Below are 26,497 nucleotides of genomic sequence, written 5' to 3'. Positions count from 1 at the left end.
AGGAATTATGTCCAAATGATGACAAAAGACTACACTTTCACCCCATACCAGGACTTTTGGTATTCCTCCTATCTGAATAGGAGAAAAAATGGCTCTGGTCATTTTAAATAATAATGCCATTAAATAGCATCACTGAAGATCGTACAAGAATCTTTAGCAATGTTTACTTCAATTTACTTTCTTATATACGTATAAACTTCAAAATTTTCTAGAAAGAAATGAACTTCTTTTTTAAATAATTCTGAGACGCCAAGTATGAATTTTGTTACGCAATGAATGAAGCAGCTTTTTCTGTGACTGAGACAGTGTTTGGACATCAGAGTATTATGACTATTTCACCATTTTTGGAACTACTAAATTTTGTATTGACTATGAAACTAATATGCACTGAAGATTTCTTTTGGATGTATTTTCTGTATTTTAATCCATTTCCAAATTCAGATTCTTTTATTTCTAGGAACTACTTTAGGGAGACTTCTGGTAAAAGCTGTACTTACAGCAGGCTTCTTTCTGTATGTTCTCAATATGCTATTGTATGAATAACCTTATTTCACAAAGCTGGTACAACATTAGAACTTAAATACTTACGACATTGTTGATGCTCATCTGAGCCATCTTCACAGTCTTCCTCATCATCACAAACCCATGACTGTGGAATACATTCACCATCAGTCTGACACTGAAACTGATTTCCCTCACAGGTAGGTTGTGCTAGTGTAAGCAATGAAAAAAATGTCATTTTACAGGCATCGGAGAGGGCACTTTCAAAGAAAACAAGTAAATAAAGGAAAAGAAAACTTAAGATTCAAGTGTGGATTAACTATAACTTGCAATAACCACATAAACAATTTGACAAACCAAAGAAAAAGGACAAAGCAGGGAGAAGAAAGTGGGGAAGCAGAAGGATGCTCAAAGGCAAAATTCAGTTTAGTGAATTCCTGTGTATTAATCCTCAGTTTTGTATCCTCCCCTGGAGAGATAGGCTCCTCTAGAAGGTAGGTCATAGCAAAAGCTTAAGGCTCTGAACAGAGCTCTGGCACAGCTGCTTTTTTTTGACTTATATATGGAGTCACGCTAGCTTTCCTAGTCTCACAGGCATCTGTTCAATTGCTCTCACTTTGCCTTAGATGCTCTATCCTCAGTAGGAAGAAGGGCTTTTAAAACAAGCTCCTGGCTCTTCTCTGTGAATTCATGAGGCAAAAGTGAGGGTCAGGTCAGAACGATCTGAAATGTTGCTGACCAACTCCACTCTGTACTTTTCAAACAGCCAAACAACAAGGAATCATTACAGAGAAAGATCAAAATAAACATCTGAAACTGTGTTACAGCTTGCTTCATCCCTAGTTAACACTCCTGGGAAGAATCAATAGCACAACACAGTCCAGTAGACAGGACTCCAGTTTTAACAAACTTTTTTCTCAGGATCGTGTTTTTGCTGTACTATGAAGTCAACTAGAAACACTCTGCGCTCACAGAAGGATATGCAAGCACAACTATCAATGTCAACAAAACATCAAGGAAGAAAAATAAATCGCTTTGTAGATTTAGAGTTGAGAAGCACAAATTTACTTCAGAGGTAAAGCAACTAAAAATCAATCACATAATACAGACAATGCATTTCATATGTACTTTTTTTCAATTTGTGTTTTAAGAACCAAATAATAATCTTGTAATGTAATTTTAACCTTCAGCCAGCTTTAAACAGTTTAAAACCATCTAGACACTTACATGCCCTGCTACCTAGAGCACATTAACATCCTGGTTTTAAAAGCACAATTAACTGAAAAAACCTGAAAAGGTTCATTTTCATCTTCCTAATTCATCACACATATGAAAGTGAGAACAATTCAACCCCATGCTTGTAACTATAACAAACGTAGCAGTTGTCAGCATTTCTTTTTTTATCTTTCACAAAGTCAATGTAGATTTTACTCAGTCCTCGTTCAAAGCCCAATCACGTCTTTCCAGTTGCAGTTCAGAACTAAGCTGAAATAGGAAGCTACAGGACAAAACTATTTTATCAGTTTAAGGCACTCTTCGTCCAGAACTGCAGTGTTTTTTGGAGCTAACTAAAGTGCTAAGCAACAAATCAGAGTGCTAAGCTGTGTGAATGATCTCCAATTATTATATGGGTCAAGCAGTAAAAAAAAACAGTCCAGTGTGAAAACAATCAACATAAATTAGTCTTTTTCACTCCCCATCAGCTGAAAGACACAAATTGGCCTAACCTTTAAGTGAGCCGATAACTGGACCAGCCCACAAAACCTCAAAGAACACTAGAACCACAAAGAAGGTAAAATGCAGGCAAGATCCTCAAAACAGACTGTGGAGATTTCACAATTTTTTAATCTTCAGCTTGAGAGGATTTTTGTGCATGGATATTACAGCCCATCTGAACGGAATTGTTATCCCTGAGCTGCTGGCACTGAGAATATCTTGACCAACTCCAGAGAACTAACCAAGACTCTACTTAAGGTGCAGTAGATACAGCTTGTTGTCTATGGTCTGAAAGATCCAAAGATTTGGAGCTCAAGTGATGCTGGTAGCAGCTGTATATACATCCAATATTCAGGATTACTGCAATAATAGAATACAATAGATTTCTACATCTACTTAGCACCTAGCCCATTAGTCATCAAATGAAACGGCATTATTGGACACTCAGATTTTTAAGAGAGGGCTAAGTCATGTTAGAAGTCAAGCATTAGTTGAATTTCTGACTACCAAAGCCAATGGATTCAAGAAATATGACTCTTAAGCAGATTTTGCAGTTGTCTCAAGACAACTCGGAGTTTTCTCCCCCTCTAACATTCATTCTTGTACCACAGGTACAGTTAAGCACATTGGGATCTCAGTATTTCTTATATTACACAAAACTCGTTCTATAATTGTTTCACTTACGACAACCAGCTTCATCTGTATCATCCGAGCAGTCTCTAGCCCCATCACACCTCCAATCTGCAGGAATACAGCGACCATTTCCACAGCGAAACTGTCCACGCTCACATCCTGTGTTAAAGCGAAGTACCAAACAGGTTAGCAGGACTAGCACATAAAAACAGACAGTGGCATGTGTTCTTGTCGAACTGTAACCTACTCGTCACTTTACAGCATGAAAAGGAGAGAATATATGATACTACAAAAATATAAATAAAACAAACAAACATAAGGCCAAATATAAATTGTTTAGATCTTTACACACCCAGTCAAACAAAATAAAAAGAAAAGAACCAGCTCTAAATCTTATAGGACATTTCCTGACTAAATTGCTAGAAAATTCCCATAATTTTAATGTATTTGTATATTACCCAAACAAAGCAAAAAAAATTAAAAAAAAAAAAACCACAAAAGAAAAAATAACTCAAGTCTCAGAGGAGCACCTACACTACAAAAACCTGTTTAGCAGAAATTAATCCATTTTAAACTCCCAAGCAGTATAGACTTAACAAAGGTAGGGCATCATTTTTCACATTATTTCTAAGGGCTAAACGTCCTCCTGAGAGCCTCTGAGGATTTGAAAAAAAAATAGTAATAATCCATTTAGCTGATGTGGAAATCTTGTTTCAGCAGTGACCTGTTTGAAAGTATAGAAAGACCTCAGTTTTGTTGTAATTTTTAATAATGCCCTAATATTTAAAATCTTTCCTCTGAAGTACAGGAAAGCATGTCTTCAGTCAATATTTGAATAGCAAATTATTTTAAAAGAAATTAAGCTTTCAGACATTTATGGCTGATCAAAAGCTATCCTGCTGTCATGCCCTCCTGCTTGACCTACTAAGGATTAAGATCTGATAAAGAAGCATTCATTGCCAGGTGTAAATGCAGCTGGATCACGCCTTTATAAGAGTTGACTAATGAAATCTCCAGTCCCATAGGAAAGAGAAAACGCACTGTTTATGGCCTTTCCTTGTGACTACAGCCTCATAAAAAGGGAGTGAACAGTTTTATAGGTCCCCAGAACAACGAGCTATAATGTAATTAGGTTCAACAGAGCTCTGTTTCATGTTTATCTCTTGTCAGCACCTCCGAGAAGGGAACACTGAAAAAACCTGAGGTAGTAGCAAAGCCCAATTCTGGAGGAAAAAAAAAATCCTGTTTCCTGATTTAATTAATAGCCGTGTGATAAAACTACATCTTCTAATTATTCTGAGTGATTTACCCAGAGAAGATAACCTCAGTATACATAAAGCACAATCACCTAACTTTTTGAATTCATGACGACATAAATAACACGCTACCCTAACTCTCATGTAAAACCAGGCATATCAACACTGTCACATAAACACAGTTAAGTGATGTATTCCTAAGGGATATAGGCAAGCTACTTTATGCAAGGAATGTTCAAATCTGATTGTCTGGTAGTGACATCCTGATTTATAATGTATCCTGCAAATGGTCAAAAATTTCACTTGGATAAATGGTGGTACGGAGTGGTACAGGAGTATGTTCACCCAAATACCTTCTATAGACTAATGCATGGTGGTGGTTGGTGGTGCAGGTCTGGGGTTGGTGGTGCAGGTCTCTTATCAACTACCTTTAAAACACAACAACCTCCCTTGCAAAAATGCCCTGAAGGAATGTACAAGTTCACTCTGGAATCCCAGGCCCTCTTGCTGAATTTTACCCTACAAAGCAACATTTCCTTAAGAGATTAGCAGTTAAAGCTCCAATAAACACAACACATAAACCACTACTAATCAACTGGAATTACTATGCAAAGCAAATACTAAATCTGCTTGTATGTTCAGTATATTATTGCCATTCAAAAATCACTGGAATATTCATAGCCACATACTTAAAAGAAGTTACAATACAGAATTAAATCTGCATCCCCATGACCGAATTTCTAACAAAACAAATGTTTATAAACTAGCAATATGAGAAATTTGTATATTATTGTAAATAGTAACTACCCAAAAAAATTGCAAGCACTACATAAAACACAGCCAAGTTATTTTGCCTATCTTGTATTAAGTTACTATAGTTCAACATACCCTTATAGTGATAAAAATGATGAGATAACACTGATAAACTTTTCAGAAAGCATTATAAACATAGCAGCCTTTGTACAGTATGAGAAATGGTAACTGAATGTTAACAGAAAATCTGCAAATCACGCAGTTCTCCTACACTCTGTAATACTTCGCAGAACTACAGTTTAAGTTGCTCACACCTACATACAGTAAGCGCTGTATTAACATCTGTTTATATAATTCCTCAGCAGCTCTGTTATAATCCATTTAATTATGGCATTAGGCTTTTCAAACGTTATCTTCCATGCTTACTTATAACTAAAGGCAAAGAGCTCTGAAACACCTACAAAAAATACGAAAGACTGATACTTCACTTATCACTGGTTTATATTATCTTTAGAACAAAGAAAATTACTTAGTAGACAGTGATGTTAATTCATTAAAAAGACAATCTTTGAAAATAAGTAGTACGGAAGAAGTAAAAGTGATCGGCAGTATCAAGAGCACTTCTCATCAAGGTTCTGAAAAGCTTGTATTTCAACTGCAGACAAAAACAATTCGAACTTCGATAAAGGAGAAAGTAATCAGGGGAAAAATGCATGATTACAAAATTACTGCTATGAATACTCAGGGGAAATATCCAGAATGAAAGAGAAAGAGCCATATCAGCAATAACCAAGTTTGTTACTATGGACACTACAGAGACCATTTGCTCAAACTTAGCTGTACATATTCTGCTAAAAACAAGTACTGGAAACTTAGAAGATTTGGAGAATTGTGATTTAGTTACTATTAATTCAATTATACATTTTAAACAGCATTAATTTAAGTAAAAATGTTACTCACACTGACTAGTAATCATCCACAGAGGAAGCATGAGGAGTCCAAACGGACTATTTCCACTGGCGTATGCTATGCAATGTGAGTCTGCCACATCTGGGTGTCAGCAAGAGCGGGGACTGTCAGAAGACAAGGGGCATCCACTAGTTTTTTTGTTATTATTTGAAGCCTAGATTCACTGAAGGATTAGTCATTAGTAATTTTATGGGAGGTTTCGTTTTCAATAAGAGATAGTTTTTTAAGTGGCAAGGCAGCTCATGAATCAGTCAGACATTGCCAAAAAATAATCTAATGAGCTAATTTCCATAGAAATCCTGATTTACTCTGACAGATGCTGATAAAACCAGACATCTCTTTCAGGCAAATGGAATCCTGTTAGCAGGATTCCTGGAGGAAATAATCGCAGAGTTTAAAAACAACCAGTAAAACAGTTAGTCATAGAATCATAGAATGGTTTGGGTTGGAAGGGACCTCAAAGATCATCTAGTTCCAACCCTCCTGCCATGGGCAGGGACACCTTCCACTAGACCAGGTTGCTTAAAGCCTCATCCTGCCTAGCCTTAAACAATTCCAAGGATGGGACATCCACAACTTCTCTGGTCAACCTGTTCTAGTGCCTCATCATCCTCAATGTAAAAAATGCCTTCCTTATGCCTAACCTAAATCTACTCTCTTTCAGTTTAAAACCATTTCCCCTTGTCCTGTCACTATATACCCTTGTAAAACGTCCCTCTCCAGCTTTCCTGTAGGCCCCCTTCAGGTACTGGAAGACTATAAGATCACCCCAAAGCATTCTCTTCACTGTCAGGCTTAAAATATGCTAATACAAAAGAATCTAGATGGCTTTTGAAAGTTCAAAATTCAGAAACAACTGAATTTTTGGTATTGCTCTACTTTTACTATAATTAATTTTTAGTCTTCTGTGATTAAAGCACTACTAAAATATGGACTAAAAATGCATGGCAGACCATACGAGTCACATCAGAACATATATAAAGAACACTTTCTGGGCATTAACAAAAATAATTTTGAAAGATAAGAACTGTTTCAACTGCTCAATATTCAGGGAAACATCAAGGAAAACAAAAATACGGTATCATCTTTAATATAAACCTGTCCAGTACTGAAAAATGCAAACCAAAGATCAGAAGCATCACTGGAAAGTTATAGCCCAAAGCACTGTTTCTAAACTTCTTGCTATACTTATTATCTTTGGGCTTTTAAGTTCACTTTGTCACTAGACCTTCCATGGTTCTCTGTGTCTCGGATTCTCTTATAAGAGACTCCTAAGTGTATGTTTCAGATTCACAGTTTGCTCCGGTAAAAACAAGAAGGCTAATATTATCAGCTCTGGGTAAGCTACTTGCATAAAGATTATGCCAGGTAGTCACTTTCCACTGGAATAAAGCAATATTCCAGAGAGAATGATTCCAGAGAGGTGATTATTCCCCTCTACTCTGCCCTCGTGAGACCTCGCCTGGAGTACTGTGTCCAGTTCTGGAGCCCCCACCATAAGAAGGACATGGACCAGTTGGAGAGGGTCCAGAGGAGGGCCACAAAGATGATAAGAGGGCTGGAGCACCTTTCCTATGAGGACAGGCTGAAAGAGTTGGGGCTGTTCAGCCTGGAGAAGAGGAGGCTCTGGGGTGACCTTATAGCGGTCTTCCAGTACCTCAAGGGAGCCTACAGGAAAGATGGGGAGAGGCTATTCAGGAGGGCCAGTTGTGATAGGACAAGGGGTAATGGTTTTAAAATAGAGGGAGGTAGATTCAGATTGGATATTAGGAAAAAATTTTTTACCATGAGAGTTGTAGAACACTGGAACAGGTTGCCCAGAGAGGTGGTGGATGCTCCATCCCTGGAGATGTTCAAGGCCAGGTTGGACGAGGCCCTGAGCAACCTGATCTAGTTGGAGATATCCCTGTTCCTTGCAGGGGGGTTGGACTAGATGACCTTTGAAGGTCCCTTCCAGCCCTAACCATTCTATGATTCTATGATTCTAATATAATACTGATTTTGTCAGAGCAAAGATGGAACAAAACACCAACCAAATGAAATACATTTATTTTTAATAAAATCAAAAAAAGGTATCTCTTATCAAAGGAAATAATGCAATACAAGCACTATTTAACAAAATTACCTACAAAATCTTCTGCAAGACAAGTTTTGCCCAACAAGCGTTGCCTGAAGTATCTTAAGCTAAACCATTGCCAAAGACAAATCCCACTGCCACCAGACCACAACAGTAGTCAACCTTCACACCACTAATGAATGTTACTCAATGTCACATTAAGTCATATGGAACTCCAGCAGAAGAGAGAGAGGTTAATAGCCTCAGGCATTTCACAGCACAATGGTTTAATCCATAGGGCTACAGTCTTCAACAGGAAGGCAGTCCATTACACTCTCTCAACCTCTTCTGTGCTTCATTTGCCTCAATATGTTTGCATAGAAATATTTAGATTGAGAATTGAAGCTTAAATTCAATCCCTTTGTATTAAAACCAGAATTTTACGTTCAGCTGTCATGGAAACCAATACTGCCTTACTCTGCCACTCTGCATTACTTTAGACTCTTTTCAGCTCCTCTATGAACAGTTCTAGCAGTTCCTAATTCTTTTCATACGTTTTCTACCTGCCCATTCAACCTTGAAGTCCCTCATACTTTGACTCCAAACCTTGAATTACATTTATCATCGACAGGTTAAAGGCACCATGACTGTCTATTCTGACTATACAGAATAGGCCAAACCCCTCATTTGTTCTTTCTTCCTCATGCTCACAATGCCTTTGAGAATTGCTAACACCTCTTTAACAGTTAAGCTTGAATTAAAGATTAAAAGTAATGAAGAACACATGAAGCCCGGGTATAGATTGTACCATTCTCAAACTGTCCACTCAAAAACGAAACTTACATCGCTGTGATTACTTTACACTTCAGGAATCATCTCTCTCAACAGATTTCTTACATTTACAACAGTAACGTTCTTCAAGGCAGTATTTTTTCAACTGGACAGTTCCACCTCTAATACATCTGCAGTTTTTCAACAAATAAGTGCAAATGAACAGTACATTACAAGTCTCTTCCACATAAGTTTTACAAAAAGAAAATGACAAGCTCTCATTTCTCCCTTTCTGCCTTCCAACAACAGGTACTCTTTATTCCTATTCAGCCCCCAAACAGGACAGCCCACTCCAGCGGACTCGGAGGTAGAAGAATCCTGGAGAATCATCTTCCATACACTTCGATGTCAGATTTTTGCCTAGCTTAATTACATGTCAAACAGCCCAAGGTTTTGGAAAGCTCAGGGAGGGGAAGCTGAACCTGTGGAAATTCCATCTCTCTCCCCCCACTCTAATGAAGAAAGAAGTAAAATCCACAGTTTAGGAAAAACCTTTGCTTATTATTGTAAAATGCCGTGTGGTACTGAAAAGTAGTATTCTGCTATCAATTATAATAGGCAAATGAACAAAGATTATTTAAAATATTAATAAAAACAGAGTCTGATAAACTTAGGCTAAATTTCACATACCTTGAGACAATATTTAACTTTCAGTCTTTCTACACTCTGCAAACTCCATTACATTTAATATAAACTATTCGGATTAAAAAAAACCACAGATCATATGAGCATTTATAGGTATTACAGAAAGCAGTAGAAGATTTATCTTCAGTCTTCAAGATCTCGCAACACAGAGTGTATCTTTTGTACCTACATGTCTCTAAACCAGGTTATATTAGAGAAATAATTTTAATTGACAATATCAACAAAAAGACAGTACAAATGTGAGTTCGCACCCACTTCATACGACTGCAAGATCTCTGTATATACATTGACAGGTGGACAGGGGACTAGTCAAGGAACAATCTGAAGTAGAACAGCTGCAGTGCCAGAGACACAGAGTTACGATGTTAATAGGTAAGTAGAGGATTTCTATTACTGACTTATCATCCAATTACATATTATAACCAGATTATTATTAGTAAAACAGCATCTACAGAGTCAGTGGTTGATCAAGGACTCTTTGTGCCTTGCACTGTACAAACACTTAACAAAAAGAAGGGTCGTACTCTACATAGTTTGCAGCATAAAGGTGACAGCCATGACAACTCACCTGGCTGTCCCAATGTCAATAAGCAAAGGTCAAATGGTGCCGTTCTTCCCTTCATCAACACATATTCATATTCTACTCTTTCTCCAGTAGCGCTCCAGGAAGCCACAGCATGACAGGCACACTCAGTTGTGTGTATATTTGTTAGACAGCACAAGAAACAAGGCACATACACCTTGATCCTTCCTATGGATGGGCCTCCAACCTTCTAGCAATCAGTGTTGGAGGAGACTCCATCTCTAGCTCTGGTGTCTTTAACAGTGATCAATGCACTACTCTTCACACAAGTTGTCTACCCTTGAGTCCATTCATTCTTCTGAATGTCAACAACATCATGTGATACATGTGCAGAAGTACTCTGTTTACTTACTTGGATTGTTTTATTATGCACTCTCTAGCCCCCAAGCAAAGATGCAGACATTTTAGAAAACTTTCTGGTACACAAATCATATTGATTATTTCAGACTATTTTACAAAGGGGTGAGGGTGAAGTAGGGTGGCAAGGACATGGAAACAATAAAATGACTGAACTTGAAGCAACAGATTTGGTTTTCCACTAACACTAACTGGACTAAGAGATTTGGCTCCCAAGTTGAAATTGCAGAGTTTCCTCAAAAATTAGCAGAAACCATTGATGATGATAAGAAAATAGCTTTTACTCCACCAAACAGCAGAAAGCAATACACCCACTCACATGTAGAACTTTATGTATTATTTGATTGTAAATAGAACTGATATCAGGAGGGTGAGAGGAATGAAAACAGAAGAGAAACCTAAGTTTAGACTTTGCTCATCTGTTTCTTTCTGAAAGCCTACCTGGATATGCAGAGTCTATTTCCATCTCAGATGAATGAGCTAGATATTCCATATCCACAGGAGAGGAAATTTTGAGTAAATCACGTCCTGAGTTCAGTGGAGTGATAAGTATCAGTAGCTGTAATAAATGGATCTTGCCTGACAGAGTAGAATCCAGTACCTACATTTTAAATTTTTACTCACCAATTCTTAATAAATAGCCCTTAAAATTCGAGAACAAAAATAAAAATTTTCTCTTCCAGTATGGACTTAGAAATATCATGTTTCACAGCAGCAATAGCAGAATCTTATGGTTTCCCTTTCAAAACCACTTGACAAGTAGTGGGGAAAAAAAAGAAAAAAAAAAGTCTGGAGACAGCAAAATCCACCTTATATTCTGCACTTTGTGCCTGCATGCTCTTGAGCATACAGACACTTATCAACTTAAACCATTGTTAAAACTAAAGCATCAAATCTCATTTTAATAATGCCCACATGCAAAATCTTTTTTAAAAATACTTAAAATTAGTGTACTCTATGTTAAACTATTTGTTCTCAGTTAATACAGTTATAAAAGGACTATAGATTCATTTCTGCTAATGCCTCAACATAAATCCAAGAATTAAAGAAATACTGGATATTAATCTACTGAAACTAAGCAGGAAAGCTTTCCTGCAAAGAAAAAAGGGTTCAAATCTCCTGCAGACATCAAGTTCAAAGGAATGACACTGTAAATGCCTCCTAGCAACGTTAAAGATATTCATAATCCTCACCCTCTCTACCTTACTTCAGCTTTGTTAATTGAAAAAGCAACGAATGCAAACAGCCTGATAAAAATAGAAACCATTGATAAATTCATTTTTAACAAATCTATTCAATTTTATTTTTTTCAGGTATAAGCCTGAACTAATAATAAGAGAATAAGTTCCTAATTTTCTGATAAACACTACATGGAACTCTTAAAAAAAAAAAAACTCCCAGTTTAATTTTTTTTTTTTTCTTAAAGCTCTGGTATTCAGAACAAAATAACTAGTTTCTACATTATCACTTTAAAATCATTCATTCTGGAAAAAATAAAAAACATAAGATAAACAATATTTAAGTTATTCATACTGATTCTAAATGTAAAAAAAAATAAACTTCTTAAATTTAAAATCATTACAATTTATTTATTACACATGCTCACAAACAGCATATATGCGTGCTCTGTATCTTTACCATCCTACAGTACTAAAAGCAAAGTAATCAAAATTAAGTTCCTTTATAATCTTGCTTCAACTCACACACTTTTTAAAAAGCAACAAATAAACTCTTATTATCTTCTTAGTCTTATTACAAGGCAGGAATAAGAAATAATCCTTTTAAGCAAGGGCTAATTCTAGTAGACAGGAGATGATACTCCTTTCTACTGATAAGGTAAATATTCCTTACAGTGAACAGACCAGGCTCCTCCTTCCATTGAAGTCACTGTCAAATTTCTCATACTTCAGTGGTAACTGAGAATCAATCATTATTTTTTATTGGACACTTTCTTAAACGCTGACTGTATATAAAGTATTTTCCAAGGTGAGACTAATAAAAACTACTTTTACTCCTTTCTTAGAGAATTTGGTAAAGTTATTATCTGTATGGCCAAATTCAAGAGAAACAGTACTTGCAGTACTGAAAGATTAGCCTTCACAATATAAGAATGTATTTCAGACACATGACATGTAAAGATCATGTTCTGCAGTAAATTGGATAACCTCAACCAGTTGTCTTGACATTAGGTGTCTTAATCCACATAAATCAATTGTGATTCTATTAGCTGGGTAAGCAAAGCAAGCACTGTGGATCTCTAGGGAAGCATACATTTCTGAGCTCTCCTAAATCCCAGAAGCTTCTTTTTCATGAACGGCACATTAAATATGCAAAAATCTGTTCTAATTGACCAAATGACATAAAGAGGAAGAAGAACAAGCAAAGCTAGTAGAAATAAAGACACCCCCAGTTACTCACAGAAGGAAGCATCCCAAGCATTTTCATAAGAATGAACCTTGCTAATGGCCCCAAGGCTGCTCTAGAATAACAATTGGATAAGAGCAGGGGGGAATATGACCAAAGGAGGAAAATCTTCAAGACTAGGAAGTATTTACAACTACACAGCGTGTGGAAAATAAAAAAAGTGCTTAAACAACTTAGAGAGAACATGTACAGCACATACCACTGAGAAAGTCCAATAGTTGCCGTAGCAGATGATAAAACCTTCTCAGGAAGCTATTCGCATTTTGAGAGCTGTACTGTTTTTTACATAAATTTTCCAACCAATGTGCTGTTTGTTCTCAAAATTAGACTCCATGCTGAGATGGTGAGCTGCATTCAATTCAGTCATGCCCTCCTGAAAGCCAATGAGTCATTACAGCACTAGTATTGGAAGGCTCTTACTGAGGCTGATTCCAGTTTGTGACAGTGAAATTGCGTAAATTTTTATAGTTGCGTATTGTCGCTAGACTGAAAATTTCTATGCAACATATATCACTTTGCCAAATCATAAACCTTACTGAAATGTTGTATCACGAGTTATTAAATGAAAAATGAAACTTGTAATGCAAAAAAATAAACCACTTTCCCTTACAAATAATCACAGTAAGTACATAAAGCTATTTCTCTCTTCCCACCACAGAACCCATATCTATAACAAAATTCTTCACTACTTAAGTAGTGCCATCACAACTAGTGGGACTCTCGGATAAAAAAAGACTATTTAAACTATGTCCCAAAGCTTCACAGAGTACTAGTCATCATTTTGCACTTAAAAAAAATAGTTGTTACTTGTTGCAAACTAAACATGTGAGAACATTTTCAGAAAAGCAGAAAAACTGAGGTGTCAGTGCAGAACAGATAGATCATATGTTACAACCACTCAGTGTGTCTAGATAGATATTCTAACGCTACTTACTACTGTCCATGGCACTAGGAATCACATATATTTCTTTGGATGCCTTGACACTCATCACGTTTCTCCCTTATTCAGTAGCGACTCAGTTTCAGCTAGCAGTCAATAGCTATGGCTGGTCACTCCTTATCAAGCTTCTTGAAGAAGAAATTCCACATGCTAAGGCAGGCCTGAGTAAAGGAAGGACCATCTAAACTGAAACAGTGTTGTCCAATGTGCTCACACAAAAAGCAAATTTATCTTAATAGACCTGAAAATGAACAATAAGAATTAAATCATCCTTGAACGATTTCATTTTTAAATGTGGTATATTTTCTTTATAGTTTTCAGTTTAAAAAAATAAAAATATAACTATTTGAGTGAAAGGATGAGTTTGTCAATTAAAAAGACAAAGTCCCTGAAGTCATAGGAAGAAGATAAATACAAGAAATATCATCTCCCACCGAAACATTACCCTTCCTGTCAGCCCCAATGGAAGTGTTTTACTTGGACCTCCTCTAACCAACCAAACTCTCCAGCTGTCAGATTTACTCACCCATTTGGATTTTTTTAAGGATGCTTAATTCTGCTGATACTTCCCTTCATTGGAGGCTGCTAGGTGTATTATTTTAAGCAATTCTTTAAATACATTAGCTAGCTATTCTAAGCAGCATTCTAGGCATAGAGGTGAAGAGCAGAGAAGAAGAGTCTCCTGCTTTAGGCTGTGTAGCTGAGTAAGCCCCACACTTGCAGCACCCTTGCAAACACAAGAGCATACGAGTACTGCATACTATGTACTTACTTCCAGAGCAAGCACAAAAACCACGGGAAAGGCACACATTGTCTCTCAAGTTTCACAGAGGAAGCACACAACATACAAATAACATTGCTCTCAGAACTGCAGGCTTTTGCCTACAGACTTGCAACCTTTAAATTGTAATCCCTTCCTCATAGCGATAGTTTCGACCAGCCTTTGGAAATGCCTGCTAGGAAGAAGACTGCAATCACACCCTATATATTGCTGAGCAGAGAGTCAGTATCTCTATATGGAATGTTTAATGACTGAGATTTTCCCTTAACAGGGTGATAATTTGGGTGTCTCTCTATTATCTTATGAAATTTCCTGGGATTTAAGTCTCTGAGAATTCTTCATCTCTATTGGAAAAAGTTAAATACGCCAACAAGTTAAAATGTATTGTAAATTTAAAAAAAAAAAAAAAAAGCAGTCAATTACTAAAGCATCTTTTCTTCAGGAAACCAAACAAAAAAACAAGAAGAAATGGTTTCTGTCATCTAATAGGTGACAAAGTCTTAAAAGTCTTAGTATGGATAAAATACTCTGTTGAGGTTGGAGCTTTTACCTCACTCAAGTAATTTAAATTTTGCTACTCATCATTTTATTGAATTTAACTATTCGTCTTTTAGTTTCTTTTTTTCCTCAAACAAATCCAAGAGATTTCTGAAGGATTTAAAGTTCATGCTTAAAGTTTTATTATTTTTTGTATTTTCATTGTAAGATAATCATTTTATAGTGCATTCTGTGGCAGGCTTAATAAAGTTAAAAACCGCAAAACTAATAAAAGCTAGTAATAACAGCATTTTTGCATTTCCACTGTTAAACTGCCTTTTTTATTTTCAATTGCCTACAGTTAGAATACAAATTCCATGACAGAATATCACTTCTGCAAGTGCCAAAGGAGCCCAATTGTTGCTGTTGCCCTCTTTATTCAGGCAGAGCTCCTGGCGAAGCGGATGGCCGGCCTGCCTGAGCAAAAGTACAGGCCACAACTGAGCTATGTCTGAGGTTCTATCCAGATTTCCCTACTGGTTCAGCCAACAGAAGTTTGTCAAGGCTCAGATTTACAACTGAAGAAGATGCAGTTTAACTACTCCACTAAATACCTTTTGTGTACTGTAGAGGTAACAAAAGGAATTTTAGTACTTTGTTACATTTATGGAATACTAGGAACAAAAATTCATTTTCAGCAAGGCTTTAAAGTGCATTCTGCAGCTGAGTTCACACAGAGAAGTCAAAACTGCTACGTTAATAAAAAGGGCTTCTATATTCATATGGAAGACACCACAAACATTGTCACTCATTTCAGACACAAGCTGTGGCTCATTTGTTTCACATGAAATGGTTTTAAAACCTATTAGATCTCATAGTTGTAAAAGTTATTTTTATTAACACAGCTAGAAGGCAAACAAAAACTGCAGCAGCATTCCATGTGCTTGGTTATCGTCCAACTCATTTATTGCATTGCAGGTTGAAAACAGCCCTACAATCCTGCTCAAAAGTGAACACGTGAGCAGTCCTATTCAAGTCAAGCCATCTGTTTACACTAGACAACTTTACAAAAAGGTTTCCTGCAGTGCTAACACTGGTTCACTATAGCCCTGATGGGACCACTCTTGTACCTAGCATGCTAGCCAAGCATTTCCTATATGTTTTGAGCAGTAGCGTGAAGCAGGGGTTGCACGGCTGGCTGAGCCAACCCACTGACTTACCAAGGAGAAAGGGGTCTCTCATTCTCTCCCCCTTTCCAGCTCTTCTTTTTCTCCCATTTGATGCTAAAGTTCACTTTCTTTTCCAAACTCCAGCAACTACCAGACCTTTCTGCATGCTGTGCTAAATCACTAAATTTCCACCAGGAAACCACCTAATTCCCTAGGCCTGCTTTAGTTTTCCTCCAGGTTTGTAAGGGAAAGCACCTCACAGAGAGGTCCGATGATCAGTGGTGCTAGCACAAAGCAAGCAGCAGGAATTCAAGTCTGGCAGCAACACGGGAATGGGACATTGGAGAAGAGAGGAAAGGAGACTGCGGCCTCCTGCTTCCAGCAGCAGTGAGCTGTTCAATTGGCTCATCACTTCTCATGAAACTGTACCCTTGGATGACAAGGTATGATAAGGGCTTGATCAGCTCTCTAAATGGGATCTCCCACTGGTGTTGAATGATGTGAACTTTACATACTAGACTTCCTTCTTCTGGGGAGGATTATTGATACATGTATGTACTCCAGTTCTGCAGGCCCTGTACTTCCTCAAACTAAACTAAACTAAACTGTGGTGTATTTATCTGAGTTGATAATGTGCACAATAGCTTCTGAAGATAAAAACCATTACCTAGATTCTAAATATATCAGTGAATATATGGGTTCCTGGGATTTCTTGTGGACTATGCCTTTTTTTTTTTTTTTTTTTAAGAGATGCCACAGAACACAACTAAAACCCCCATCCTTCTTGCTCCACAAAAGCACAAGCCTGCAATCCTCATCAAAGGGAATCCCTATTGGAACGGACCCCCATTCTTCAACTCAACTCAGCAGGGTGTAGTATCATGACCTGCTCGTGCAAGAAAATAATTGGGCAGACACACTGCGGCTGTAAACAGTGCTCTTTTGCTGAAGATCTGGCTTCTTGATTGTAAAACAAAGACAATTTATTCATGTTAAAAGTATAAAATAGAACCAGGTCATAAAAGTAGAACAATTTCAGTCAACTCTTAGCTGTCATTTCATTAATCCAAAACAAAACTTGTAACAGTGATCCTTGGATCTCTAATCCACTTTAAGCGTTGCAAAACAAAGAAAACATTAAAAGCCTTGAAACCAACAGTAAAAGCTTATGGAATCCGCTAAAGGCTATCCATTCCATTAAACACTTCTATGCTTACTAAACTTCATTTTCTTAAACTGTTCTAAAAGTGTGCTGAACTAAGGAAGCAAAAACAGTTAATAAAATGAATATTATCATAAGAAAGTGGACTTCAAAATGGATCTCAAACAATAATAAGCTATTAAGAGATATGTTTACTCTTCACTGAATCCTATTTTCTATCATCTCTTAAACCAGCATAACTCAGGGATAATTTCTTTGAAATTAAAGGAGCTGCACTGGGTGGACTCAGAAGAATTCTTGTCATTCCTTCATCTAGAAACAGCTCAAGGTATCTTTAAGAGTAAAGTATAATTATCAAATTATATAAAGAAGCACTTCAGTTTTAAATGTCTTGAAAAAAAGCTCTGCCCTTTATTCGCCACAGTGTAAGCTATTAAAAAGAAGCTGACAAATTATCTGATTATCATCACTAATTAGCCACAGTAGAATAAAAACATCAACTTCTCTTTAAATAGATGTCAACCTGTAGATCATTAATGAGAAAGGACCTTCAATGTTTTTCAACAATGACAGCTTCCAGAGAGCTTAATTTCCTTTGAAACAACCGAAGTTCTATATGGTTCCAACACTAGAGGAGAAACAATTATAAACTCCTGCTATAGAAAGTGGCAGTACAATGTGATTAAAAGTTATATATTTGTCTGTCTGAAGAGTTTTCACAAGCTCTCAGATCTAAAAATAAGCATTGTAGGAAGACTGAATGGCATTTGATCCAATATTTATGAAGATAAAATAACCTCTACAATGTACGTATTTACTGTTCAATTAAAAATAACAGTATTCTGTAAAAAAAAATCTTGAAAGAAGAACCTCCAGGTTTAGTCCTAAATAATGAGAACCGAAGAAAAGAAAAAAAACAAAAAACAAAAACAAACAAACATTGGGCTTTGATCTGGCAATAATCTAACAGTGTAAAAAGGCATATGGAGGGAGAAAGGCTCCAAAGAGTGTGACTGATTTCATGTCAATCCAGGAAGCCTAAAAGGATAAGAATTAAAAGGTTTTAATGAAATTGCATTCTACCTTTCCCCCAAATGAATCTTTGCTCATTTCCTGCAAAACACACAGAAAGTAAATCTGGATTAAAGTAGGATTTCATTGCTCAAATTTCCAATCAGCTCAATATATGAAAGAAGGTTTTGGTTTGTCTTGCAGGGAAATAGAAGCATCGCATACATCACACATTTATCTTAGTTGAAATCTGCTTAGATGCTCTGTCTCTATTTGTCTTGACTCCTGCAGCTTAATTATTTACTGTAATTCTAGCATTTGGCATAGAACCTAAATCTAACCAGGTGTCATCCAATTACTGCTTTCAATTTTTAACTAAAATTTTGGGGTCTGTCCCATTCTTCACTTTAGCTGATTACTTTGCAAATTCCTGATATGCTTTGCTGAACAGTATACAGAAAGAGTAAATTATTAAGAAAATTCAAGAGATGTACCAAAAGAGGGCTACTCATTAAAAAGAACCATGAAAAAAAAAATACTGTCAGTGCACAGCAATACTACTCATTAATTAAAATGTGAGAAGATTATAATGCATTTCACTGATGGGCACTTTTAAATTGTCAGCCCTCAGGAAATAAACCAGTTCAGAGCCAGGTAGATGGACACTCAGGACTCTTGATTTTGTGTGAGTACTTCTCCAAGAGAAACCAAGAAAATTATGCTAGTGCAGGATTAGGAACACTGCAGTCCACAGGTCATGCACAATACCTATTAAATTGTATGTCAGGATTGCATCAATATATTCATTTTCTTTGTCATCCTTTCTTCCTTCTAATTACTCCCAAATCCTCAGTCCCCAAGTCAACACATGGTCTTCAAACACTAGATCTTGGCAGGGGGATAATCTTACAGACTGACTTCTCTGTCATTTAAACATGCACAGCACTGTACAAGGGAGTATGAATACTGACTCTGGCCTGTCGCCTACAGCAACATCACTATACATCATCCTACAGATGGATTAATTAGATTTGAGTGAAGGCAATGTCTAAAAACCACTGAATTACTGATTCGGAGATTGAACTATCACAATGCCTGATGGAAAACCATGTTTCTCCATGCCATTCTGGAAAAAGCTGCAGTAGCTCTTCTCTACCTGGTCTTATCATGCCTATTCATTACTGGCCTCACTTCACGCAAACGTTCACTGTGATTTCTGAGACATGATATCACACCATATAGATTCATTCTTAGAATAGCCTTCATTCTCAGACTGATAGGTACCTTACAACGGTAACAAATGTTAGTCATATTGGCCTGGGACTTGTTTAAGCTGATGATTTATCACTGCAGAGATTTCGGCTGTAAATCAAATTTGATGCACTAACATATGCATTACAGCAAAGTTTCTGCACAAATCACATTTTGCCAAGATGCATACAGAATAGATGATCAGCTTTCTTAAAAAAAAAAAAAAAAAAAAAAGAAGGATTTACAAAGCAATTTAGTACTTTGGAATAAATTGCAACAAAGCCAGAATTTCAGTGTAAGTACATGCAAGTCTGAAAAAAGATAATACTGGCATTGTTTTGTAACTTGCACTAATGTAACAGAATTGGTGACAAAAATCAATACCAATGTAATTTATTAAACAATTCATATTATTTTAATACTAATAAATTTATTTTCTGGAATATTTACATCATAGCTGTTGAAAGAAGGTCATCGGGACCTAAAGGACATCAAAAAGCAACAAAAGAAATTCAAGTGATCTGAAATACATAGGTTACAGAAATATTAACTATAGAAGATTTGTGAAGAATTTTCTTAATGCTTTGTGTCTAGAAAGAAGAGTTCTTTTTTATAAAGATAAGCAGGTTTCTATGAATGATTTATATATTATTTTTATATATGATTTTATAAAGAAACTAAACTAACAATTCCTCTGGTGCTGAACCATTAAGAACACGGAAAAATTCAAACACTTTTCCTCACACTAAATCCTCATCAAAAAAAGTACAGCAGGCCTTCCGTGTTAGATAAGGTAAGCCCCATAACAGATACTACGTGGAACACTGCATGAGTAGGTAGATCTGGTATGCTTTGCAGTAACATTAAAGAACTCATTGTTCGAACGCAAAGTTGCCCTAGTGATCTCATTTGCCCTCTGCAAAACTGCTGAGAGTACAACATCCACGCAGTGTCTCTAGTTCATGACTATGAGCGTGAAGCACTTTGATATTCCTCAAAACAAACATTAACATTAGTCCCATGATGCTCCTTCTTGACACTATCTTCACTTAGGTAGTTTTTTAGATTCCATTTGCAATTTTTTCTGATGGCAGTTACCCCACAGGCAACAAGGCTTATAGAGCAAAGGTTGCAGAACCAGGTCCTGTACTACTGGCAGTTACAAGAGGCAATATTTTTATTCTGTTTATAAGTGGTATGTTTAATCCCACTAAATCCAGAATTAGATAAATCAATGAATAATCATGATATTATCATTTGAGCAAGTGCTTAGATGAAACTACTGGAAACATCCAGCTTATATTGGGAACACTCATGTTGCTGACAAAAAAAAAAAAAAAAATCTTCAAAATCATCATGGAAGCACCTTTGAAAATACTGAAAATTAGGCAAGATAATATGATTTTCACCATTTTCCTTCTGAGCCTTGGAATTGTTTTCATGATCCTCTTAATGTTTTTGTTGTTGTTGTTTTTTAAATAAGAGTCTGACATGATCTCAACATTCAAGGAGCTGGAACTTAAGAATACCAAATATTTCACAATAATAATCACAATGTGTCCAAGATTGCTATCTAGAGATCTTACTAGTATCAGTTATCCCATCGGTTACCCATTACTAAAACTATACTGTTTCATTTGCACAGTTATTCTGCTCTGAAGGGGGGAGGGGACAGGACACCATCAAAGTAAAAAACTTCTGTACTTCTACTGCCTATGGATGCTAGTTCTAAGCTTCCCTCCGCTTATCCTGTCATGTCATTTACCAGGCATGTCCTGAACAGTCAAAAGTGGCTGCAGAGCAAAGAAATAAATTTTTAGATCAGCACTGCAGCTTCCATTCTATCCAACGTAAAATAATAGTGCATAGGATTAACTCTGCCCAGTGTGACCTCCTTGCCTAGGGCTTTTGCAGGTCTCCTGCTGCACATTAGCTATCTCCTGTTTCCCGACTCGTAAGTGGGAGCTGCTAGCAGCAGTTGCTGTATAATTACTTACTTGATTCTGTCTAAGGAGCTTAAACTAAGAGTTGAGCAAAGAAAGCAGATTAACAATTTGAACGCACATGTAATACACAGACACACACACACAGAGCAGAACTGCCGGGTCAATACACGGGGCCGAGGAAACGCTCTTCGGCCAGTCCTGCTCCAACAAGACAGGCTTCATTTTCATTGCAGGGCAATTAAACTGCGCGAAGAGGGGGAGACAGGAAGAGGTGGGCTGCAGCCACAGGCAGGGGAGAGGGCTGGAGGCACGGCCGCTCCATCCCTAGCAGCCAGATTAGTACCAGAGGAGCGGCACTCAGCCCGCTCTGCCCGTCACATGCTCCCGCGCGTCGCTTAGCAACAGCAAAGCCCAGAGAAAAAGTTCTCCCTCTCTCAACTTCAAATCTGCGTCTGAGACCGACTGAGGGGAGCTTATTGTGCTCCAGACTAAGCATCTGTTTCTTTCTTACAGCCTTCTGTAGATGACTGCGTGTGCCACACGTACGCAAGCCTGTCCACGCACAACCCCGCGCCCAGGCACCACCTGTCTACGTGCAAGCGCCGCAGCCTGTGCGCTTCTTGTCAAAAATGACTCCAGGTACACTTTTAGCGGTCACCGAACCTGCTCTTGGAATGCAGGCGAACCACCCGCACACTTCAGTAGCAAGAAGGGCACAAGGATCGCAAGGGAAAAATGCAAAAACTCTGGGGTGATTTCTTTTTTTTTTTTTTTAACATTACCCACAGCCCATACACAGTACTCGTTATAGTAAAAGCTGCCCGCTTGCATCTCTGTAAACTGGGAGTTTGGACCGTAGAGTCGCAAAGTCTGAGTTGTCCCTTCAAATATAGCAACGTTTGTGTGTTGCTGTCTTGTACAACCACAAAAAAAAGTACAAACAAGAAAAAACAATCAGAACAAACATCCCGGGATAATGCAAAGCCAAGATGAAGTGAAGCTAAAGAGCCGGAGATGTTTGCAGTGTTTTTCAAGGTGCTACTTGCTTTTGCACAACAGAAATCGACTCCATCTAATGACTCCTGGAAAGAGCCAAGTGTCTCCCCTAGCTATTAGAAAGAACTCCTTGAATCAGCTCCCAAGAACCCTCTACTTTCAGGCATTTTTGGTTTTTTCTCATAGCAGTCCCCAGGACAGGGATGTGCTCCTTGCGGTGCAAGTCCCATTCCGGAGAGGCTGGAGCATAGCGCTTACCTTGGCAACTACCCTGCATTATGCATGCAGTGAATAACACGAGCAGTTTGCAAGCAGTTGCTGCTCTTCCATCCATTCGATGGTGAGGTCCCATCTGCGCTGGGATGCTCCAGCTCCCCGAGCTGGCTCCTCGACTCCGGGGTGCTGATCTGCACAGCAGCAGCAGCACAAGGAGCCCGGTGTCTCTTTCTTATCCCGCTAGTTGCAGAAGAAAGGCGTGTTCGCCTGTTGAGACATCGCGTTTTCTATAAACTCCCACCCTCCAGACATTGCATAAAGCTCTTTATACCCGGCGGCCCCGGAACTAGCATGAGGGAATCAGGCACTGCTCCAGGCCCCGCAGCTACAGGCTGCCTCTGCCCCTCCTTCCACACTGTGCAGGAGAGGCAAGATGCTTCCAAGGCCCCGCACTTTGCAGGCTTTATGTCGGAGTCATTGGTTTCACACTGAGTATTTCGAGTAGATCAGGGAAATTTCAGATTGCAAGTGAAACATGTCCCAGGTTTTAGTGTCCCAAAGGCATGCTCCAAACAAGAAAAGGATTTTTGACAACTTTCAAAAACATCACAAAACCTACTGACCAGTGCAAGGGATAAAGCTTACAACTTTTTATCATTATTACTGCTTAGATATATATTGTGAGAGGAAAACCGTAGGGATGAAACTTACTTTTGCATCTTCTTAGCAGATAAAATCAGTTTGGTAAAATGCTTTGTCTGTGAGTGCTTAAGATGTCAACTGGAGACACCTTACGCTGGTTCTAACTCTCCAACAGCGTGCGCAGCACACGGGAAATGTCTGCCTGTGTTTTACTGCTGCCATTTCAGGAATCATATAACTACTAACAAGGGCAGAGCATAGTATCACGGGGGAAAGATAAAGATACCCTAATATGGTATGCAATCTCGGGAAAAGGGAAAACATTTTGGAGGCTTTGCTTGCAGGATCAGAAGCATCGTACCTAAACTGTGTGAAGTTAGATCATTATTTTGTTTTATATTAGTCAGAAATAGTCTTCCATGTAGAAAATTTAGTTATGCCAAGCTGTTTCTTCCTCTGCATGTGTGCACATTATAACTATGTATGTATATCTATATGAATAATAACTACTGTGCATCCATACCCTGGGAGAAAGATGAGTCTATTTGTCTTTCAAGAGGCTTTGTCAGATTGTTTTTAATGACACCAGCTTTATAAATTCCATATATTGTTTACGTTAGCTTCATGCCATGTTCGTTATACTGCAATTGGTGTTTGCTGATGCTGCAACAGAACTTAAGCAGTATTTCAAAGCATTAACTCAACTTCTTTTTGCCATGGACTGCTATTTCAGTTAAGGGGCAGAAGTGCCTGTGTTACTCTTGCAAAAGCTGCGAAGGAACATATTGTTGCTTATAAGCAGATTGTGATTTTTCTCTAGGTCCTGTAGGATGCTAATCCCCCTAAACCTTTCCGTAAAGGTTTTCTATCTATTAAGATAGGAAGGGGGGGGGGGGGGGGAGGGGAAGGGGGAGAAGATGTGGAGCATAGGCTTTTGCAAGGTTGTGATTTATGCAGGTTCAGGGCTGTTTGGTGTGGTGGTACGACACAGCACCGGGGTCAAGCCACAAGAAACACTGGGGGCAGATCAGAATATTCAATTAGCTTCCTGGCACCTCTGAATCACAAAGAGAGGATAAGATCTCTCCATCACAAGATCCAGAGCTGCCGGGGGAGGGGGGGGAACCTGCCCTCTTCAAACCTCTCTCCTCCCTCCCACCCTCTCTCCTTTCACTGTAGGAGAACAGTGCCTGAAACATTCCTTTCTGCACGGAAGGACTTTTCCTATTGTTGTTTTCTTTGTGTTTCAGTGTTGCCAACTTACTGGAATTCTTGTCGTGGTTTCACAGCAAGGCTCAGGCTGACCAAACGGAACCAGCTGCGTTTGTGTATGGGGCCGCCGCTGCTTTAATCCCCCAACAACGCCGATGGGGAGGGAAGGAAGGGATCCTCAGAGGGGAGCAAGCAGATCCGCTCTGTACAGATGCATGTCTGAAAAGCCAACACATAGATTGACCATACTTAATTACAACGGGAATTGTTTAAATCACTTTGCAGTCCAGCAACATGCCAACAGGGCAAACAGTGCTCAGGAGCTGCAACCCCAGACTGGGAGCTATGTGCACTCTTCTGTCACTGTGTTTGAGGCGACCTGGATACAAGCTTTGGGAGGCACCTACCTATGTTTCATTCTGGCACAGCTGGCAGCCAGAAAGTGTGCTCCTGCCCCTGTCACCATTACCATTTCTACACATCTATACTTTCCACAGGGTGGTGGGCAAGAGAGATTCTCAAACAAGAATGGTGGAGACACTGTTGATAGTGAGGGGAAGCCCTGTGCTGAGACAGTGGATCAGCCCTCCCCACCCATTATTCTTTGCATTCAGAAGACAAAATTTGCATTCAGAGACAAATGAATTGATCAGCCCAGATGCTTCCCTGCTGAAGAATGATAGTCACTAAGGAGCCAGCATAGGACAATGCTGTTGTCTGTTTACTTCATCTAAAATTTTCTCCTTTCACCTTACTGTGGCACCTCATCATCCAACCAAAGGGACCCTGTCCTGCTGGACACCATCAAATGGTACTTCAGCCAGACTAGAGCTGCAAGATCAGATTCAAAACACTTCAAGGCTTTCCCATAACTACATGTGCCAATATACACACCTCTCCCTCTCAGCTTCCTGTTGACTAAAATGTCAGCTGATTGTTTTCTAACTGAACTAGATCTAGGGATTTTTAGTTGATTATTTCAGGTTTAAGAAGATGCAGACTACATCTGTTAGAAGGTTAGAGGGAGAAACCATAGGCAATGCAGTTTTTCACTAAACTCTGCTTTTAATTCAAAATACAGTTTGAGATGTGTTTGTTTTCCTGTTTTGTGCTGTGAGCAAGCAATGAGAAAAGCTGTTAAAGGTGTAATTTAGAACAAACACCTGCATTGCTTACACATTAAAGATGCATGCTAAGCATGGAAGTTAAAAATTAAAAGGCTTGATTTTTGACCAGGGTTCAGTTCTAATTTACTGTCCAAACTCATCCAATTCTTAACAGACAGACAGAAACACCAGGGTTGATGTATGACTAGGTAAATATACAAAGCTAATGGCTAATTTAAAAAAATAAATATATACATTCACTAAAAAAAAACCCACAGTGGGTCAGATCTGTACCTGTAAATTTGTCTCTTCTGAACTTCTCAAGGCTGGGACAGTTTATAGAGGCTGAGGATCTGCCCAGTGCATTATCCAGTAAAGCTGTAATTGCCAATGGCATTTGGTAATCTTGTGGTCAATCTGTCCTTGGATAAACCCAGGTTTTTCCACATAAAAAACATTTTACATTACAAGCTGTGTTTCCAGTTTCACACTTAAGTTTCATCATTAAATCCTATGCCTTTGTTATGACAAGCTTTTCTGTTATTTTTGTTTAATCATATTAAAGCAAGGCCACCTGTAGCCATGCTCATTTTTTGAGAACATGCTGGTAATGATAAGTAATACAAATCTAAAGACTGTCTCTGCCTGGATAATAATGTAAGTACCCAACAGCAGCAGTTAATTCTTGAGATTTCATCCATCTTTGCTGTTCTACAATTTAAAGTGCCCCATTTCTTTAAGTGAACCTCTGTTTTACGGCAAGCAAAAATATTTGTATGTGTTAGAGGCTTTCTTTCTTAACAGGCTATTAATGGCAGGAGGGTCTCTTTAGAGGTAGTACTCTTGAGGCATTTAGTTCACCTA

General features: G+C 38.2%; 1 protein-coding gene across 3 annotated transcripts in view; it reads right to left on the bottom strand.

The window, feature by feature from the left end:
• LRP2 (LDL receptor related protein 2) overlaps positions 1–22,809 on the bottom strand; it is a 131,113-nt gene extending 108,304 nt beyond the window's left edge. For all 3 annotated transcript variants that reach the window (XM_086616024.1, XM_086616025.1, XM_086616026.1), the window contains exons 1-3: positions 22,716–22,809; positions 2,902–3,009; positions 589–711 (exon numbers count right to left, since the gene is read on the bottom strand). In XM_086616024.1, the coding sequence (XP_086472150.1) occupies positions 589–711; positions 2,902–3,009; positions 22,716–22,809 (325 nt within the window). The remainder of the gene's footprint in view (positions 1–588; positions 712–2,901; positions 3,010–22,715) is intronic.
• Positions 22,810–26,497: the final 3,688 nt, after the last annotated feature.

The sequence above is a fragment of the Tauraco erythrolophus genome, chromosome 8 (genome assembly GCF_009769465.1).
Source record: "Tauraco erythrolophus isolate bTauEry1 chromosome 8, bTauEry1.pri, whole genome shotgun sequence".
Lineage (NCBI taxonomy): Eukaryota > Metazoa > Chordata > Aves > Musophagiformes > Musophagidae > Tauraco > Tauraco erythrolophus.
This window is presented reverse-complemented; position numbering and strand designations above follow the sequence as displayed.